The sequence below is a fragment of the Crotalus tigris genome, unplaced genomic scaffold (assembly GCF_016545835.1).
Source record: "Crotalus tigris isolate CLP2741 ecotype Arizona unplaced genomic scaffold, ASM1654583v1 scf7180000024358.1859470, whole genome shotgun sequence".
In the NCBI taxonomy this organism is placed as follows: domain Eukaryota; kingdom Metazoa; phylum Chordata; class Lepidosauria; order Squamata; family Viperidae; genus Crotalus; species Crotalus tigris.
In genome coordinates, this window is record NW_024100527.1 from 670,618 (window position 1) to 692,476 (window position 21,859).

A 21,859-nucleotide genomic window follows, 5' to 3' on the forward strand; every position below is an offset into this window, starting at 1 on the left:
AAATTTATCATATATCTTAACAAACTAATAAGACAATATAATATTCTTATTTTGATATTTATAGTTCTAGATTTTATAAAACCAATTTTTTTTATCTCAAATCATTACAATATCTTATATTCAAAATACATATTCTATCCATTTAAATATATTCTATTTTAGATCTCATATATAGATCAAAACCCCAATCCCTTTCAGTCTAATTCTAGCTTTTTTCCTCTGCCAAATCGTCTTTCGTATATTCGCTTTTAAATCATCAAAAAGATCTCCTTGTATTGTTGTAACTATTGTTTGATATTGATAAAGGTGTTCAGTTGCTGTTTTCTTAAGAGGACTAGCTGGTTTAACAGGTCGTCTCTTTATTTTTCCAGTTCGATGCAGTTGTCCCAAAGTATTTATCTTGTCTTTCATCTGTTTTTCTTTTTTTGTCTTCAAATTCCTTCTGGTTTATAAGAAAAGTCCTTTCCTTGTTCTCTATTATCAGTTTCCTTCCCGTGTTTTCCACAGTTTGTATTTGTTGAATATCTAAGTCTTCTGTCATAACATTTGGTTGTTTCCCCTTCTCTATAGAATTCTGTATAGAAGATGATTCTTTAGTTGAAGTCATAGTTTGGGCTTGCATACGGAGAGTTTGGGTAATCGCTTTTCACATATAAAGAATTTGTTCCTGTACTTCCCCTCTGGGAGAAATCCATTCCTGTTCTTCTTCCATTGTCGTATATTAAACTAAATAAAAAACTTATAATCAGAAAGCCCACCAAGTAAAAAGCTGAGCTGAGTTTCTTGCAGATGGTGCTTCAAGGTTACTTTGTATCTTATCTGTTTTTAAGGCAATCAACAAGTCTCTCTTAAAGAATAGCAGGTTACAGTCTCAAATTTAGCCAGCAAATGTCATCTCAGAGTTAGTTAGATCTTTTCAGTTTTCTTTTCCCCCTCTATTTTAAGGGGGGGGGCAAATCTTCAATAATAGTTAGAGTAAAAATCAGAGAAGAAGAAAAAATAGAGAACATAAAGTTACAAGTCTTATAATCCACCAGTTTTAAAAAATAGAATTCCAATTAGGATCCTAGTATTTTTCTCAACTTTTTAGACTCCCAAGTGGTTTTTCTGGAGGGAGGGCTAAATCCCCCTTCCCTCACCACAGGGGGGAAAGTACTTTAGCATGAATGCTCTTTTCTTATTAACAGTAAATGTGACTTCCAGAAATTGGGGGGAATAGATAACTTTATAGACTGCTGTAAATTATTGTTATTGATGTGCAGTGTTACCTATTTCATACCTAGGTGGAATTGAACTGGATAGATCAGGGTCTAAAATGATGTCAGTGTGATAAACTGTTCTACCATTTGACAATGATTAGAAATGCATTTAAGAACTGGAAACATGTAGTTTCCCTTTCTTTGCTACCTTTATGTTGTTATATGTGGATTAACTAATCAAATTACCCAACTTTAAGATCATTTATATTAAAGGCATCAAATCCAAAAATTCTTGGTTCTGTATTAAAATGTCCATATGTTATGTTTTTGTTCATAGATTATAACATATATTGCATATTATTTCTTATTCTCAAGATTTAATTATATAGTAAGGAAAAACAAATTCAGGTCAGCACTGAAAACACATGAGGTCACTGTGTATGCTGTACCTCAAGTATCTGAAATAATCTTTTTTTTTTTTTTTTTTTTTTGGGTCTGAGAAATATATCCTTTCTTCATCTGAATGTCAGCCTGACATTCAGAGGACAATCCTATGCATATTTACTCAGAATGCAGCCTCATTAAGTTTAATGGAACTTAGATCCAGATAAATGAGTTTAGGACCACAGATTTAGTAGTCTTTCTTAGTAAAAGATGGTTGTTTTTTCTATCTTTATAGTAATACATAGACAGAAGGCACATACAACATCTAAGCATAATATATTCATGTATGTTATATCAAGTATGAAGGTTGCACACACATAAAATTTGGCATGCGTTCTTTCTGAATTAAGAAATGCAAGAAGCAATTTATTCAGTTGCTAGCTAGAGCCAAGGTTGACTAGGAGGATATCATTCATATTTAGTATTCATATATCAACAAAGATGTAATGTCACAGCATAACTTACATTTCTGTTTATATATGATATTCTCACAGTTAAGATAAAGTGCTTCCTAAGCCACAGTGGCACTTTTATTATTAACAGGGAAATTTTACTGAAACATTCCATTAATTTAAAATACTTTTCGTTTCATTGTGACTATCTCTTAATCTCAAATCCTAGCCTACTACATGTTCATTAAACTCTAGTTAATTTTTGGGATTATTTAATTTTCCTCATCTCTTGTAGTCAGTGGTGTGCTACCTGGGAATGAAATCATTCACTGTGTAAGAACCTTATGCTATCATAAATTTAGTAACAGCTGCAGCTCTGGCGTGTTGGCAGGTTTGGATGAAATAATGAGATGAAATCCATCTAGTGCATAATTAATATGCTTAGTATTTCTGCTTATATTTTATACAAAAAACCAAGCCCAACCAAATGGAACTACATTTAACCCAGAATTAATTATTCTTTCCACATTCACATCTTATTACAAAGAGAAATCAAATCTGCACGCTGATAAATATGTTTATATGTGTTCATTAAAATACTGGGATATTGCATATGGGCGTTTTCTACAATTTACACCCATATTAAATGAATGGGATGATTCAGGATGAAAAGAGGGATACAACATTATAGTGTAGCAGAATATTCATTACGTATAGATAGGAGTGTCACAGGAAGTTTGCAAGGAAGCAATTAATGACATGAGTCTGATGACATCATCACACAAATGCTACAACTTGTATAATTGTGTCAAACATCATTTTATACACACACACACACACACATACACACATACAAATGCAGAATTTGTGTGATTACAATATCATTTCTATGTCATCATTTTGATATTACCATGGTTACTTACAGATGCTGCAGAGAGCAAATAGTTCTCAGCCATGTGATGCCTATTGGCCTATAAGTAGAGCATGAACCTCTTCTGCTTTGTTAAAAAAAATCAAACTGAAATTGAAATTTGTATCACATTGCCATCCGCCACCCTTTTTCCAACTCAATTTAGTTTAATCGCAACAATGTCAAGAAGCATTTTGTATAGAACTACATAACACATTTGATACTCTGTGATCAAATGAAGGCGACGACAATATGGAAGAGCAGTTGGGTGAAATCAGAGGCACCGTCAGTATCTTGAGAAAAATTATCTGTCTTCTGATGAAGAAAAAAAAAAAGCACCAGAAATCCAGTTTGGTCTACTAGTTAAGGTTATCAGTCTAGAAAATGGAAGACTGTGAGTTCTAGTCCTATCTTAGGTATGAAAGCCAGCTGGGTGACTTTAAGCCAGTCACTTTTTCTCAGCAAACCCACTTCTCAGAATTGTTGTAAAAGCAGGAGGAGGAAGGAGTAATAGGTATGTTCACAGCCTTGAGTTATCTGTAAGAATAATTCTAAACACCATAATATACAGTAATGATACAGTTCTTTTCACAGCATTAAAATTAGTACTGCTGGAAAGGCATATAGAGAAAATAAAGTGAATATCACAACATGTATACAAATGCATAAACAATGTAGTGTGCAAATATTATTGCAACCTCCCTGGAATAATGTCTGGTTTTAGTGTTTTCTTCAGTCACTTTCATGGTGCTACAGCCTCTGCCTAATGGGCGATACTCAAAGTTATCCAAAATCTGTTCAAATGAATATTGACTTTTACATAAAACCATTGTTGCTATTACTTACTTACTTATTTAATTAAACAAACAAACAAACAAATAAAATTCAGGAAAAAAGTATCAATAAAGTAAAACAAAACTCAGCATACACCTTAAAAAGGCAAAATTTATATTCAAGGGAATCAGACAGCATCATTAAATGTAAGTAAAATTTCCACAGAGCAATATAAACTTTGTTGCTTATCTAAACCATAAGAGATACTATACTCTAGTTTGTCCTATAATTCCTTAGTACAGGTAGTCTTTGACTTATAATCACCACTGGGCCAGAATTTCTGTTGCTAAGTCAGTAGTTAAATGAATGATACCTGATATTATGACTTTTTTGCCATGGATGTTAAGTGAATCACTGCAGTTGTTGAGTGAATCACATGGTCATTAACTGAATCTGGCTTTCCCCCATTCACTTTGCTTGGTGGAAACTGGCTGGGAAAGTCGTACATGGTGATTACATGACCTTGGGAGACTGCAGCCATTGTAAATGCATGCCTGGTTGCCAAATGCCCATATGACCAAGAGGATACTGTGATATTCATAATTGCAAGGACAAGTCATAAGTCACCTTCTTCAGCAACATTGTAAATTTGAACAGTTGCCAGATCAATGGCTATAAGTCCAGCACTACCTGTATAAGTGCTGTTAAAAAGCTCTGATGCAGGTGATCCTATCCCGATGTTATATGGATGATCTAGATTCAGGTCATCTTCATTGTCTTTAATTTTCCAAAATACACTTGAAGTAGCTCGATTCGAGGACATTGTGGGAAAATCTGATGACCTGTTTCAGCTCCAAGTGCACCCAACTGCTCTTATGCAGATAATTGTCCACCAAACAGTCTATTCCTGTAAACATATTACTATGGAGACACATTATTTGGATTAATAATTTCTTCTTCAGCCCCAAACAAGAAAGAATTAGAACTTTAACATTTTTAAAAAATAGTTTAGCTTTGTAAAACTTTCTTCCAAGGAACTGCTGCAATTTTAAATGAAATTAATATGATCTGTGTTTCAAAGGACATGTAAGGAGGAGGAGGAGTATCTTATCACTCAAGAAAGCTCATATTCATTCTACTATGAATTCATTCTATGCAAGTACAGCAATTTTTTTTTCTATTTTACCTCCAAGCATTTAGTTGTGCTTCAGAATATATTCCAGTATAGCAATTGCCACTTCACGTAGACTGGATTTTGCCTAACAATATAGAAATGCTTGACCACCTATGCTTAATTTTGAAAATAGAGTGAACTACACTCTTTCAGCAGCAACATCATGTGGTAAATAAGGAGCTGCCAACTGGAATTACAAGAAGAACAATAAGCATTATGAACCTGATATAAAGGATCTACATCTGTCAGACTGTTATAAGAATTAACTAAGCCAAGTGATTTTTCTCCCCCGTTTCTAATTTGAGCTTTGGCTGCATACAAAGTAATTGAAAAGCTGGAGAGAAGAGCTCCATAGTTGTACAAAAGGAACGTACAGTAAAACAGTGCTTTAGGGGGAAAAAAGGAAAAAAAAAACCATCAGGAAATGTTGGTAGAGCTCACGGGTTAAGTATTCAATTTTTTAAAATAGGTATGCGCTAATTTTTATATGTATATTTTAGGTTTATTGCATTCTGTAAAATTTTGCTGACGAATAAAAATGGGAGAAAGGAGAAGGAAATGGTGAATGAGATTTCTGTGGTTCTGGAAGTAAGAAGGAAACAGGCCACTAATTTATTTATTACAGGCCACTAATAAAAAGAATGTAAAGCCCAAGCAGTAGAATGTGAAGAAATACAGATCAACAGCCAGGTTTCCCATCTATGCATTACTATGACCATGGATGGTTACACATTTTGAATCCAAGTTGAATATTGTGGCTCTACCTGTTTAAAATCATGAGTTAAAAATTAGGGTGATGCCAACTGAAGTCTGGCCTGTTTTCTTCATAGGTGCTCAAACAAAATAGTTAACTTGAAATGTGTAAAGTCCTAGACTAGAGCTAGCTTATTCTTAGACAACAAGGATATTTATCTAACAAATTGCATCAGCTTGATTTCACTAGCAGAAGCAGCTCTGGTATTAGCAATATACTAGCATAAAAAGGTTAGTCTTAGGGATGTTGGCACCTTCAGACTTCTCCTTTAGAAATAAAGGCCAGGAGTGAACATTCTCTTCTTTTATTTGAATCCAGCCCATCATGAATTTTATTTATTCATTTCCCATTTTTATTATTTTTATAAATAACATAGGCAGAAAACATACCCAATATTCCCCTTTCCTTCTATTTTCCCCACAACAGCTACTCTGTGAGGTGGGCTGGACTGATAGAGAATGACTGGCCCAAAGTCATCCAGCTGGCTTCTTTCATGCCTAAGGTAGGATTAGAACTCACAATCTCCTGGTTTCTAGCCTGGTACTTTTCACTCAATCAAACTGGTCTCAGTGCAGTCTCACTGATGCCCAGTTTGCTTGCTGCACTTTGTTCTAGGCAGACTCCTATAGTTTATTGGCTACTGGACAAATAAAAAAAAAACCTGCTTCAGGTGTTTCTCAGCAGCTCAGTGCTTGTAACTATTTTTTTATGTATGTCTGTATATGAAGTATGTATGTATGTACATATGTATGTACAGCATGTATTTATATAGCCAGCCATCTCACAGTCATGACTCTGTACAGCTTCCAATTAAAACAAAACAAAAACAAATAACAAAACAATCCTAGAAACAATACAAATGTTTAAAATGCTTAAAAACCACAGTATTTTTGTCTGATGTGCAACATTTCTCCATTTCAAACTTGAAGTGGAATCTTTTCGCTTTGCCTGAGCTACCTACTCTTCTTCCGGATTTTTTTTTTCTTTAGTTAAGTCTACTGGTATCCCAGTTCATCATTTTTCTGGGTACTAGAAATTTTGGAGAATCTCTGAAGTGACTGAAAAAAACAATACAATAGAGCACTGGTAGATTTATTAAAGAAAAAAAAGCTGAGTGAAACAAAGGGAATCTTAAGGAAGAAAAATAATAACTTCACAACATGCTTAGAGCTTCATAGCAGTGTTCAAGCTTTTAGAAATAATATAGTCAGTCATTCACAATGAATTAAGGACATAGTGGATAATTATTGTCTCTATGACATTTGTAAACTCCTTGTTTAATCATTTGTACTTTATTCTTTTATCCTTTTTTTAGCCCTTTTCTTCTCCTATTTCTTTTTTCCTAAATTGCCTAATAAAAATATACTAAAAAGAAGCAGAGAAATTATCAAAAAGGCCACAGTAATGATCTTTGGCAAGAGACCTAAGTTACAATACTGGACTTTCAATTAGTATATATTTTGATTATTTTAAAGCCCTAACTCACTTCTCAGAATGTGTGAAAGTTCAAACTGATTTTGCAAGACTAATAATTCTGAGGATGTTAGTAGCCAGTTTGATTTTTTTTTTCTGTAGTCAAAGGATTGGGTTGTTACTGGGGGTTATGTATAGCAGTCACTAATTATTGCCAAAAGGAAAAACAAAATTCCAAAAGTCTTACTTCCACATATATTTTGTAATAATGTTCAATTCAGGTAAAAAAAAAACAGACCTTACCTTTAAAATTGCCTTCCCTTGGTCTTTCTCTCTGAATATTTATTTTTGCAAAGGTTATGAGAAAGCTGTAGGAGCAATGGATTGAGGTTACCGATCACTAACAAGCAGCAGGAAATTAGAGAAAGGTTTATCCATTTCAGAGGAAAATCTGGTTTTCATTTGTTCCTGCTTCCAAAATAAGGTAGAGGAAAAGCTTTATTTGATATCTTCCTATGGACAAGTGTTATGGGGACACGTAGGAATATTCTAAACAAGAGTATATCTGACCTTGTGAATTAGGACTGATAGAAAATATTGTGCATGTTTTATTATCCTGTACCACTACAGAGAATGCGGCATCAAGTACATCATACCTCTTTTGCTGCAATTTCCACACCATTCAGAGAAATTTTACACTTCTTTACTTCTTTGAAACAAAAATAATTCTGTCACACAAACTGTGGCAAAATTTGGCATGTAGAGTCCAAGGGAAACAACACTGAGATTAGTTTTCATGTCAACTGGTGACTGACAGTTGAGCATAATTTAATTCCTACCTTGTTTGTACTGTGTGACCTGTAATTCTGTTGTATGAAAGAATGCAAGATGTAGAATATCTGAAGCCATTGTATTTTCTTGAAGTTTTACTGATTCTATGAAACCCCAGTAACTTTGCCATAAAATGTATTAAGAGATTATCAGTTTATGGTGCAGTATTTTAAATAGGATTCTAATATTTTTAATCTTTTGGCATTTCAGTAAGTATATTTTAATAGCAGCTCAGTACTGCTATTATTTTTTTCCTAATATACTGTCTGTACTCACTTTATTTTTAGCCTATTTATTTGCATTTTTATGTACTCATCTACATATTTGTATTTCTCTTTTCTTGTCTCAGTTTCTATTTGTATCTTATGATTTTAATCGGTGGGGGAGAAAGGATGGTCAATTACTGTAATAAAAGATTGGATTGGACTAGATTGGATTAGATTGGAGATTTCTTCATGTCATGGTGATAGCCTGTTTTAGTGAAGATATTTCTCCATGAAAGTGTCCCATACTTGCAAAAATATCCAGTTCATTTTCTGTCTTTTTTTTTAAAGATTAAAGAAAAGTTATTCATGAAATGTAAGCCTCTAGAGAACTGTTAAACAGTCCTAACAATTCAAAACTTTAAAATGTCCTTATTATGATAAGATCTATTGCAATTAATTTAATTTATAGAAATTATATCTAGATTAACCTCTACAGATTTTATAATAGATATGAGGTCCTTGTTACTTTTGTTAAGATGATTCGTACCTGAAACAAGACTGAAATGAGGGTTACCAGATTGGGATTGCAAAAATCTGGCAAAAATATAGATGGGAGCAAAGAATTGAGATTTTGACCTTTTTACTGTCATCTACTGGAAATCTGAAATTTTTGTAAACCTTGTCTAGTAGTTTAGCAGAGACTATATGTAATATTCATTTTTAAGTGCTAGAATGTAACAAGCTTCTGGATTTCTGCACTGACATTGTTATATTTTATACATAGGAAAAAATTATAATTCTCTGAATGCACAAGAATCTATGGAGAAAAGCAGTTTCAGAAGGTTGATCAGGAGCAGAATAGTTTAAAGTTATGTTATCATTTTTTTAAAAAAACCAATCTTTTTAATTACAAAAAAAGCAAAATAAAATTATTTTTAAAAAGGTAATGGAAAAAGGATTACTTACAGCAGCTGCCACTTTATAAGAATAGCAAAGGAAATATAAGAAAACATGGATCATTTTGTGGAATTTACAAAATTAATTTTTAATTATTTGAAATTATTTTGTTTTAATCTTTTTTATATGCCACATGGAGAATGTCATTGCTAATACAGTATAATTTATTCATATTTGAAAATCGCACGTGCTTCTACTTATTTAGAGATGCATAAGCACCACTTTTGATAACATTTAAAATTGTTAGAATTGTAGAAGTCAGTTTGGAGGAATGGTTGGCAAAGATGATAGCTACATTGACTTTTTTAAAGAGAAAAAAACAACATCAATATTTATGGAAACTCCTTATAGATTTTACGCCTGAAATGGGAAAAAAATGCAGTCATGATTTGTGGTTTTAAGGGTTACAAAACCATAGATAATACAAAGAGTGAGCTTTTTTTGTAATCAGAATAGGAAATAATTTTGTATTTGTATTTCTATCTGCAGCAAAGGACATTGTAAACTTCTATTTCCTTTAATTCTTTCTTTCTGCAGACTAACTTTCTTCTCTCTTTTTTACTGCTTTTATTCTTTATTAGTTTTGTTTTAGTTTTTATGTTACTTGTAAAACTTTTTTAAAAAAATATTTTAATCCATTGTAGAAATCGATTTCATGTATTCAGCCCTGTATATCAGAAGGGTCCTACACTGTCCATCATCTTCATACACACACGGCCTAACTAGCCTCCTCTGGGAAGTGAGATAATTCCTGAAGTAATTCACAAGATGAGCAACCAATTGTACTAAATAAAGTGTAAACTAGTAGCTTTAATTTACAGATTTATATTACTTTAGATTCAGATTGATATTTGCATCTTGCCATCAAATCTACTCCAAAAACTATAGCCCATTTCCATAATATCACTTTTCCTAAATGATAATTTGTGAATGTATGTGAGTTTTGCTAATGATTTTTGAGAAAATTCATTGGTAATTTCCAGATTCTGAAAAGAATATACAAGTTTCAGCTTTAATTTTTAATTGCAAAATGAGGACTTGCAGGGGGAAAATGACCCAATTAAACCTCATGTTTCATTAAAAATATAACAAGTTGAAATCTAATATATCTTTTTGCTTCTAGGCTTCTTAATGAAAGCAATTAAATTGCAGTATGTTCTTAACATGTTTTAGAAAGAAAAAAAATCATTTTACAATTTTGCCCTTCTGGCATTCCTTTCTTTCCCTCCCTTCTCTTGCCTTAAAAAAAAAAATCTTATTTCAGCTGTCTGCACAAGGAGTATAATCTTCAGGTATAGACCCTGCATATTAAAAAAAAAAAACACAAAAAACCATCATCATTTACCTTCTGCTCAACCAACTGTTATGAAAATTCTAATATTGGTGATTATGTAGGGTAAGTTGCTATAATGCCTGTGGTTTGAAAATCACTTTTCCTGAGAACTAAGTGGATTGGGCAAATTGTTCTCAGTACAGGATAACAATCATTATTATTTATTAGATTTTTATCTTCCCCCTTAATTACTAAGGTGACCAACTTTTTTACAATGAAAAGGAGGACACAAATAAATAGAAGAAAAAATATTGTAAAGCTGGCTCAGCCCATGGAAGGTCAACTGCCTGCCATGCCCCTGCCCGCAGCCGCCCCGCCAGCACCACTGCCCTGCTGTGTAGAGCGGGCCCCGCAGCTCCCAAAGCACCAGCTGCGGTGGCTCCAGCCCCGGGGGGACAGCCCACTATCGACACACCCCGCCTGCAGCCGCCCTGCCAGGACCATCGCCCACCCTGCACAGCCCCGTGTAGAGAGGCCCCATGGCTCTCACAGCACAGGGGCAGCCGGCTGCTGCTGCCCCTCACACCCCTGCCCGCAGCACCCCCACTGCCCCTGCACCTGCAGCCATTATTGCCCTAGCAGAGCTGAAGATCAAGAGAAACTTATCGCTCTAGGTATCTTCGGAACTAACTAGGAGATGGTGTAGTTGAGTAGCAGGAGGGGTGCTAAGTTCCTGCCAATTCGCCTTCGCTGCAGACAACTTGCATGTGCAAAGTTTGCCGGCCAGGTGTTTTGGTGTGCTCAGCAGCAATTCCTATTGGCTTTCGAAAGCCAATAGGGGGAGTAGCACAGCTCATGTAAAAGTTGAAAAAAAACTATCAAAAAAAGGTGCCAGAACACCGTTCTGAGCATTCTATGAGGAAAAAAAAGCCCTGCAGGTTAATCTTCAAATATCAAAAAGGAGGACATGTAGAAGGACACTTTTCAAGGGAGGACAGAACTTACAAAAGGAGGACTGTCCTCCCTAAAGGAGGACTGTCCTCCCTAAAGGAGGACGTTTGGTCACCTTATAATTACTTCATGAGTAACTCAAGGCAGCAACAAATGTAATACTCTCCCTCCTCTTATTTGCCCCATAGCAACAACCTTGCAAAATGGGTTGAGCTGAGGGACAGTGACTGGCCCAAAGTTACGCAGCTGGCTTTCATGACTAAGGTAGGACTAGAACTCACAGTCTCCTGGTTTCTAGGCAAGTACCTTAAAAACTAGGCTAAACTGACTCAATCACAGTGGCTTACAACTTATGGTAAAACCCCCAACTCTACGAATCCCACCAAGAAGGGATGATTTGCACAGATAATGCTAGACTTGAGAACCAGTCTGATAGTATGAGATAGCTTTTTGTTTTTAAAATTGTCCTAAATGAAAGCATTTATTTGCAGCTTGACTAAGATGGAATCTAAAAGCTTATGAAGAAATAGAAGGGCCTAGAGAAGGGAAAGGAAATATATCAATCTCAAATTGGAGCTGACTGGCAGAATACCTCATGTCATATCACCTGTGTCTTCTGAAAAAAAAAAATCAATGAAGATACTTATTTCTATTAGACAACAGAGGTTAAAAGCCTGCACAAAATTACACAGCATAATTCCTTTTGTAGTTGCACTGAAAATACTCTCTTTGCACAAGCATTCTATTAGTTCAAGGAAATAAAATAGACACCTCTCTTCATTCGCTAATAAGGAACCTATTTAAAGCCCATTACTAAAAATCCATAGCATAACATGTCTGGTGTTGCTGGTGCTTATTACTTGCATCAAAATTGCCCACTTTTGTAAAAATCACTATCATAAAGCTTTGGAGATCCTTCATATGCACTGAAGGGCTTTGGGCCCTCCAATTTGAGCTGTGGGATTTTCCATAGCATATATCTAGCCTGGGAGACACTTTAGTCCTTATACAAATTTACATTAACTGATATATAAGACAGGTATATAGAGGATATCATAGATTTTAAGATGTGAACATTTTCTGGTTTTCTATTCTTCCCTCCAAAACAAAAACAAAAAAAACCAGTCACTTTTCCTAGGTTTATTTTTTATTTTACTTGTTATGGATATAATTATCCATAATATTTATATTTATCCATATAAATTATGGATAAATTATTCTAATAGCAAGCTGAGGTAGCAAGTGCTATAGAACTGGGCCTAGCAAAAAGGGAGATATCAGTATGGTTAAGCAAAAGTACAACTCTCAGAGAGGGAGGAAAACAACAACAACATATAGCAATAACAACCTAACAAAGACTGAACAAGTTTAATAGCCACTCAATATAATATAGTTATGGTAACAATAAAAAAGAGAAATAGAAAAATTCTTCTCTTTCATCTCATTTGTTAAGGAAAGCTGCAAAATTGACAAGGAGCAACCTTAAACAGCTTGAGGTCCAAATTTCAAGCAAACTTAGCTGAACATTTTTATATTGTCATGATGATAACACAGTATTTCATAAACAAGTTATATTAACATTATCATAAGGACATTCTCAACAAAGTGAAAAAGTGAAAAATTGATGGTTTGGGAGGGGAAGTTTGTTTGTTTGCTCTTTTTTCACCGAACCTTAGAATGAAAGTATTGAAAGAGACCTTGGAAAGTATCTGATTCACTCCAACTCAGAACGGGAAATCATTTCACAATATCCCTGACACATGCTTTTTTTTAAACACTCCAGTCCACCTCTAGAAGCAGTCTGTTCCATCATTTAATGCAGATCTTAGAAAAATGTTCCTGATGTCCAGGCAAACTCTACTTCCTCAAGGCTAGCTGAGGAAGATGACTTTAAGAAAGTCCACGTTTCTTAAAATTGTGAACGTTTGAGAAACACTGCTCTAGCCTGGTGAAATTTTACCCTGAGATCCTGCTTAGTAGTTCTATAAGCCTATGATCCAATTATTCTTTCTCCAATATCATGGATCCTAAGATGATATAGATAGTCCCTCCTCTCAAAAGTTCTCAGTGGTTACATATTGTGAGAGATCAGATCTAGGATAGTCAACCCCTTTCTGTCTTCTTCAGTTTTCTGCAATATGAAAAAGACAGGAAGATCACTGACAAATATTTGGAACCTTTCAGACTTAGTCAAGTTACTTTTCCAATGGATGTCTGGGAAGTTAAAATATCTCATTATGAACATGTCTCTTTCCTGAAAAATGTTATAATCAGATCCAGGAGGTCATTATCCAGATTGTCTGGCTGCTTTGGCAGCCTATAATCATACCCCAACACAATATCATTGTTATCTTCCCTTTTTTGCATATTTTCCAAATACTTTCAGCTGGATTCCAGTATTCTTTTTGGTTTAGAAAATTAGAGCATTATCTAACACCAGGTGTCCAACTGAGCTTAAGTTAAATTGAATGCCCTGGTTGGAATAACTGGAACACCAGCATGAAAACAAGATACAGAGATAATATTATGCACAAATTACCATTGTGACTAAACCCATAATTCAGCAATGCACTAACAAGCAAAATTAAAAAGTCTATTGGACATAATAAACTGTTCATGTATATGACAGAAATGTTATGGAAATCAAGAGAGCTGAAAGATACATTAGATATATAGTGGTATTTTCTCCATTAAGCAAATTGTAATTAGATATTACAAGGATTAATTATATTAGCAAACTCATTCAGATGCACAAATTGGGAAAACATTATATTTTGGAATATTTAAAATGTTTACATGTTTTAATATTGAACGTGCCCATTATCTAATTGTATATATTAACAGCACTTGTAACTATGTGTATTTATAGCACTATATCTGGGACTTTGTATATTTAAGAAAAAATATATATAATATTTTATCAGAATTCCAAAAGTATGATCTTTTGATATATCTTGTATTTGTTAGCTAGCTAGTTACAAAGCAACTTAGAGTTGAATAAATTGTGCTTAGAGGACATGACTGCTTGTATTAGGGTATATTAAATTGGAAATAATTAGGGCAGTATTCAAAATTCATTATATTTTGGTTTGGATGGCTTAATTAAAAGAAAATGATAATATTCAGGAAAAAAAAATCCCATATTTTTCAATGTTGTAATACAGAGACATGCAGAAGTTTTAAGGCCTTAATTATCTTTCTCTTTTTAATTTTGCTTTAAAAAAAGACAATAATAATTGATCAGATTGTGTTAGAAAGCTTTCTGTTACCCTTGTCCAAGAAAGAAAAAGTGTAGTTTATCTTATGTAGTAGCATTTATGGCAAGACCCTCTAACCCTTAAATAAAACCTTAATTGATGATCTTTTGTGGAACTGGACTTAATTTGGGTCAAAGACTTTTGATATCATTTTCTGTGGAGTCAGTTAACAAAGCAGGAATGAGAAAGGGACAAAGGTTATATTGCTAATAAAATTAATTGGTTAGGTGAAGAGAAACTGAAATATAGCTAGTTTCTGAGCTAGTTTCTAATTAATGTGATAGTCCCATTATGTACAACCTTTTCTTTTCGGAGCCATTACTTTGCCTTAACTTTACTTAAACTGTGCTTAAGGACTAATCTAAATAAATAAACAGAAATGAGAGTGTTAATGTGTTGAAGACAGGTTTTCTGAATATGATCTAGCCAAAAAGGAACATTTTAGAGTCACACTAATTGCAGGGAGGCAAGTGAAACTCAATTTTAAATTTCTACCTTTGGTAGATCAAGCTGATATTTATTTTTTTTTCAAATACATAATAGGCTTTTGATTAAAATAGGTTTAATGCAGGGGTGGGGAACCTTGGCTCTTTTATGACTTGTGGACTTCAACTCCCAGAATTCCTGAGTCAGCTGGGTCAGGAATTCTGGGAGTTGAAGTCCACAAGTCATAAAAGAGCCAAGGTTCCCCACCCCTGGTCTAGGCCTGAAACTTCCTAGGCCTGAAACCAGGAAATTGTAAACTAGTGCTACCAGTACCTTAGGCACAAAGCCAACTGAGTGATATTGGGCCAGTCACTTTCTCTCAGCCTCAGGAAGCCAGCAATGGCAAACCCACTTCCAAAACCTTGCCTAGAAAACTGTAGGGACTTGTCCAGGCAGTCACCCGGAGTCAACACTGATTCAAAGGCAAAGGAAGGGGGGGGGAGGCTTTGCTAAGTCACAGTCTTTATGCTTAACTACCAGTTTAAATAAATAAATAGAATTAAGACTGTTAATAACTTGGCTAGAGTATGCTATCACATATTTAGATTATTTTCTAAATGAAAATAATAGTCTTTGTCAGCCCTTCAGTGTAGGACAGGTTAGGAAAGAGATAGCACAAGAATTTCAGTAATGCTATTTATTTCTGCAGAATATTAATTTATATTTTGTTTATCATATTAGTGCAACCACTCATCTAACATAGTGACTCTGGTCAATAGATTTATGGGAGAAAAGCAATATCAGAAGGATTTTTAACTCTTATATATACTTTTATCTTTTAGATATTCTGAAAATACATATCTGTCATTTTGAATATATCGGTGGCCCAGGGTTTTTAGGAATCTGATTTTACAATTTAATGTTAGTTAATTCTCATATCACGTTCTTGTTGTGTACAAACACTATCATTTTATTCCAAAAAAAAGAGGCAGGTTAACACTTAAAAATGGCTATATTCGGATGTCATTACTTAACAAATATATTCTGCTTAATCCATCCAGCCAATAAAAGCTTTTTCTCTATTTTGTAGAGAAAAACATCTGAACTGTATCTTCTGAATCCTGATCCCTTAACTGCATTCCAAATATCTTTATTACATTCTCAATTGCATGCTTACCCTTGTTTTGTCTACATATTATAATTTGAATTTGGCTGTGTTGCTTTATTTCTTCAGTAATTGTTGAAAGGAATTTTGAGCTGGGGAAGTTCACTTCAGGTTGTTTCACTAAGAAAGATTTGCAAATGCCCATGCTCTTTTGCCTCATCCATTTAAATTATTACCATATTTATGGATGTATCAACCAGAACTTCCAAGAAGTTTTCTTCTTTGTAGATGAGACTTACAATATTATCCTGCAATGGGAAAAGCCATACAAATCCTGATTAAATACAAGCAAATTGCTTAATCCCTTGGCACAGCATACCCTGATATTTTGAAATGCACAAACCAAGTAGTACAGTCAAGCTCATCCTAAACCTACTGCCTCCTCCAATAATTCTTTTAAGACTGTGTCTAGAAGGTGGCTTTTTTTTTTACCACTTCATGACTGTGATAAGATCAGCTTCAGAAATACTGTAATTTCTCAGCTGAACTACACAACTTAAACTAATATTATAAAGAAAAGCATATGCATAAAATTGCAACATGAAACAAACTGAATTTGTTGGAAAGGCAAGTCTTGTTCAGGCTATACATGTCTGTAGAACCTAACATTTAAGGATGATTGAATGGCTTCCTCTTTCTCCAGGTCTTTCTGGTGATGTTGCTGAAGAGTTGTTCATAAGCACAGTAAGATTGCCTGCAGTAGAAAGTGTTAATATATATAAGAAAGGTTCCACATGAGTTGAAAATCTGAAAGTATCAAGTTTCAGCTCAAGTAGTTCTAGCTCAAGTATATGAGAAGGCATCTTTCTGAAGTTAAATGTGCAGTTCTGGTAAATGATACTTGTTCATTGATGTGACATTGAAACATATCCTGGAAAGGATATAAAATAGCTTCCAACCTCTCTATGTTCAGCTCTGCATAATCAGATAATAATAATAATAATAATAATAATAATAACAACAACAACAACAACAACAACAACAATAATAATAATACAACCTTGGAGGTCATCTAGTCCAACCCCCTGCTCAGGCAGGAAACCCTATACCATTTCAGACAAATGGCTGTCCAATCTCTTCTTAAAAACTTCCAGTGGCATTTGGATCCCAAAAAATTGGCTTGTATGTATCCTAACTTACAGCCCAAATGTTGGAGGTGTGGTAGTACTGATGCAACTTACTTTCACATTTGGTGGACCTGTAAGAAGGTTAAAGCTTTTTGGATAATGATTTGGTGGAACATTCAAAAGATTTTTAAAAAGAAGATAAAGTTTACTCCTCAACTATTTTTATTGGGTATTTTTATGGATTTAAATGTTAATGAAACTATGTTAATGTTGAATTTAATAACTGCAGCAAGATTACTTGTAGGTTTATACTGGAAGAAGGATTCGCTGCCTACTTTAGAAGAATGGATACTTAAGGTTTCTACTTTAGCAGAAATGGCAAAAATTTCTGCTTATTTAAAGGACCATACACAAGAAAAATTTATTATAGTGTGGAGAAGGTGGATAGATTATATTCAGAATAAATATGGAACTTTAAAGTTCCATTTATGTTATGATTATTTTTTTCTTGAGGTTATAATTACTATTTATAGATTCTTATAATATTTGATTTATAATAGATTTGTTTATATTATTATTTTTTTAAAAGTTTAGAGAGAGTTAAGAGTAATGTATGAATTTGTTTATTGTATAGATTTTTTTTGTTTTGTTTTAAAAGCTATATATTGTGTTAGTTTTGTTTAAATAACCCTGTATTTTGCTCTGGGAAATGGGAGGGGGTAGGGGGTAGGGGAGGGGGGGATTTATATATAGAAATATTAAAGTATGAAATAGATGGAGTAATTTAGAGGGAGGTGCCGCTCGGGTGTTTCCCCTGAACTGTATCCGAAGAGGGGTAAGAGGGGAGGAGGAGGGAAGGAAGGAAGTTAGATGGGAGGAAGGGATGAGGGGAGAGAGGAGAGGAGAGGAGAGAGGGAGTAGGGAAGGAAGGAAGGAAGGTGAGAGGGCGGAGGCAGTCGGGGGGAGATAGACGAGCGACACCTAAGGTCTTATTTTAAAGGTATTTTTCTTTTTTTTTAGTTTTATATATAATGTAGAAAGTATTATATGTATTGAAAATTTAAATAAAATTTATATATATATATAAAAAAACTTCCAGTGTTGGAGCATTCAGAGCTTCTGGAGGCAGGTTGTTCCACTGATTAATCGTTCTAACTAACTGTCAGGAAATTTCTCCTTAGTTCTAGGTTGCTTCTCTCTTTGGTTAGTTTCCATCCAATTGCTTCTTGTTTTGCCTTCAGGTGCTTTGGAGAATAGCTTGACTCCCTCTTCTTTGTGGCAACCCCTGAGATATTGGAACACTGCTATCATGTCCCCTCTCGTCCTTCTCTTCATTAAACTAGACATGCCCAGTTCCAGCAACCGTTCCTTATATGTTTTATCCTCCAGTCCCCTAATCATTGTTGCTTTTTTCTGTACTCTTTCTAGAGTCTCAACATCTTTTTTATGTTGTGGTGACCAAAACTGGATGCAGTATTCCAAGTATGGCCTTACCAAGGCATTGTAAAGTGGTATTAACTCTTCACATGATCTTGATTCTATCCCTCTGTTAATGCAGCCTAGTACTGTGTTGGCTTTTTTGGCAGTTGCAGCACACTGCTGGCTCATATTTAAGTGACTGTCAACTAGGACTCCAAGATCCCTCTCATAGTTACTGCTATTGAGCAACTGTGAGAAGGATCTCAGAGTCATAGCTGACAATCACTTAAATATGAGCCTATTGGGACAAAGGAACCTCTGAAACCTGCTTGGTGAAATAACACAATCTCCTCTGAAAGTGAAACAAAGAGAGGCAACCAAATGCTTCACTTTGTTCTGCTTCTGAATTTTGTCTTATGTTCTTGCTATGGGAGAAGGCTGAGAAGAACCCTCATCTCCAGGAGCTGAATGGGGACCTCCTTGGGTGGATGCCAGAGGATTTCTAGACTGGGAGGATTTTGTGAATATTGAAAGCAATCTGCTATTGAACTTATTTCAACTAAACTTACTTAACTGTGGTTCACTATTTTATTATGGTAAGTTTGATCATAAATAGGGAGTTTTATTTATAGTGTGTTTCAAAAAGATGTGGGATCAAACAATTTGTCTTGGCATACAGGAATGAAAGTTCCTGAAGCCCATATTATAGTCTATTTTATGTACAGTCCAGTGAATGTTCTGAACATTTAACTTGATGTGAAATTAATGGACCTATAAAAAACTAGTGTTTTATACATTGCTTTGACAGTTGGTGATTATAAAATATTATTCATCTCCCAGTATCAGAGATATGATACAATTTGGCAAATATTCCAGTGCTCTCTCTTTACTCCTTGTTTTTTATCATTTTTAACAAGCAAATTATGCATAGTTTAAAGATACCTTGACTGAATATTGGTCTTCTAATCTCAACAAATGGAAGAATAGAAGATAAAGATTAAAAAAAAATTCTTTCGACTAAAAATGTATTTATGGTGCAATGCAGAATATTCATTTAATACAAATATAGCATTCAAAAAAATAACATTCCACAAATGCAATTATTTAGGTTTTCTAACTAAAATATTTATTTTTCCTCCTAGGCTGTTGATATACTTTTACAACATGGTGCTTATGTTAATGTTCAAGATGCAGTCTTTTTTACTCCTTTACATATTGCAGCATATTATGGTCACGAACAGGTATGGGAAAGATTGTCACCCTTGCTCATGGATGGGAAATTTTATGTACAGTAGGCTTAATAAACAAGAGAAAGTGATGTGGCCATGTGGTTTTTTCCCACACATGCATTCCAAAAAGTTTCATTTCTTGCAATAGTTCAAGAGATGCTGGGACTTATCTCCTGGAGTTCTAAGATTGGATTCCACTGATAATTCCTAAAATATTGTCATAAAAAGCTGCTCTCAGTTAATAGGAGGTGGTACCCCATAATAATGGAAATAAGAGATAGTGTTCTCTTCTACAAAAGAGCATAGATAGTAAGTGACAGCCACTGCTCATTGCTCTTGCTGATGATGATGTTTGACTCTCTATGATCTGTGTTTATGCTAGAAAAAGAATATGGTACCCCAAAACCTTGTTTGCCTATTCAAGCCTGTTCTTTAGGCACAGTATATTTCCGGTGGTGCTACAATACTGCCTAGATTAAAAAACAACAACAGAGAAGCACTTCCAGAAGTAATTTGAAAAGTGAAACCAACAAAGAATCTAATTATATATTCAGTTACAGTGACGGTATGTGCAATATTGGCTTTTCTGGAATGCTTCTCTTTGAGATTTTTATAATTCAACTCATCCAGTTACAGTAGAAAGATCTTTATGTGTAGGACTTTGAGGTTGATTGACTTTGTTTGGGTATAACTTGCTTTGGAACAAATAGTCACAGGATAAAATTATGCTAAAATGCATATGGTGCTTTCATGATAAGAATTTTGGCTTTGCAATGTAAACTATAGCTAAGTTCTGGGCAGTTTATTTTATTTTGCTATTTATATCAGTAAGCAAACTAATAAGCTGTTGACAGCTCTTACTAACTTTGTCACTTTTTAAAAGGAATGAGAACTCCACCTAAAAGTCTGCCAACATGCAATTTCAGGTATAACTCAAGACTACCAATCTTGATTCTCACCATAATGGTTAAATACATTATAACAGTGGTGGCGAATCTATGGCACGGGTGCCAGAGGCGGCACTCAGAGCCCTCTCTGTGGGCATGCGCGCCGTTGCCCCAGTCCTAGGCCTTCAGTTGGGTTTTATAAAATCTTTTCGCTTTAGGTTTCCGCCGCCATGTACAAAAAAAAGAAAAGATTCAATCAATCAGTCAATTTCAACTTTTCGTGGGAAAAAAAAGATTTTGCAAAGTTGGAATTGATTGATTGAACTTTTTAGTCCCACCCAATCTGCTGTTACCACCATAGCCACACCCACCCAATGGGCCACACCCACCCAGCACCCGACGATGCATAAGTGGGTTTGGGGTTGCAATTTGGGCACTTGGTCTCTAAAAGGTTCGCCATCACTGCACTATAACCTCATTTTGATGTTATGGAAAAGAACGATCCCTAATAGGAGGGCTTGACATAATATATTTACCTTTGATTTCATAGAACAGGAAAATGTAGCTTAAAATGTAGCTTTAAAATGTCATGCTGATTAATAAAATTTTATCAGGTAACCCGACTCTTGTTAAAATGCGGTGCTGATGTGAACGTGAGTGGAGAAGTTGGAGATAGACCTCTTCATTTAGCTTCCGCCAAAGGTTTCCTCAATATTGCAAAGCTTTTGATGGAGGAGGGCACCAAAGCAGATGGTAAGTTATTAGAAATATAACCCTGATGTTGTCCTTTAGAGATCTTCAATTCATAATGTATCTGATTACTTAAACCTATATGTGAATTGCAATATTTCCGTTCACTAACAAAAGGACCACAGAAAAGAAGTATATGGCCAGGACCTTGGCCATATACTTCTTTTCTGTGGTCCTTTTGTTTCCAGAGTTTCTTGACTTTCTTCTATTCTTCTTTTTTTTACATTCTGCTGATGGGATTATTGCATTAAGTTCTATTTGTCTTGTTCTTTCTGGAAACTGAATCACAAGGTAACAGTCAAAAAGTTTAGATCAGACCAGGGTCATTGTACCTGAGCTTCAGAGATTAAGAGAAGCATAATATGCCACTGCATTGGATTT

The 21,859-nt window shown here is 34.6% G+C and overlaps 1 protein-coding gene across 7 annotated transcripts in view; it reads left to right on the forward strand.

The window, feature by feature from the left end:
* TNNI3K (TNNI3 interacting kinase) overlaps positions 1-21,859 on the forward strand; it is a 186,555-nt gene that overhangs the window by 16,651 nt on the left and 148,045 nt on the right. For 6 of the 7 annotated variants that reach the window (XR_005554728.1, XR_005554727.1, XM_039327206.1 and 3 more), the window contains exons 6-7: positions 19,755-19,853; positions 21,343-21,481. Coding sequence is in view for 5 of the 7 variants with exons in the window: in XM_039327206.1 (XP_039183140.1) it covers positions 19,755-19,853; positions 21,343-21,481 (238 nt within the window). In the remaining 2 variants the exon portion in view is untranslated. Of the gene's footprint in view, positions 1-19,091; positions 19,209-19,754; positions 19,854-21,342; positions 21,482-21,859 lie in introns of those variants that run through there. The other variant, XM_039327208.1, reaches the window with a different exon arrangement.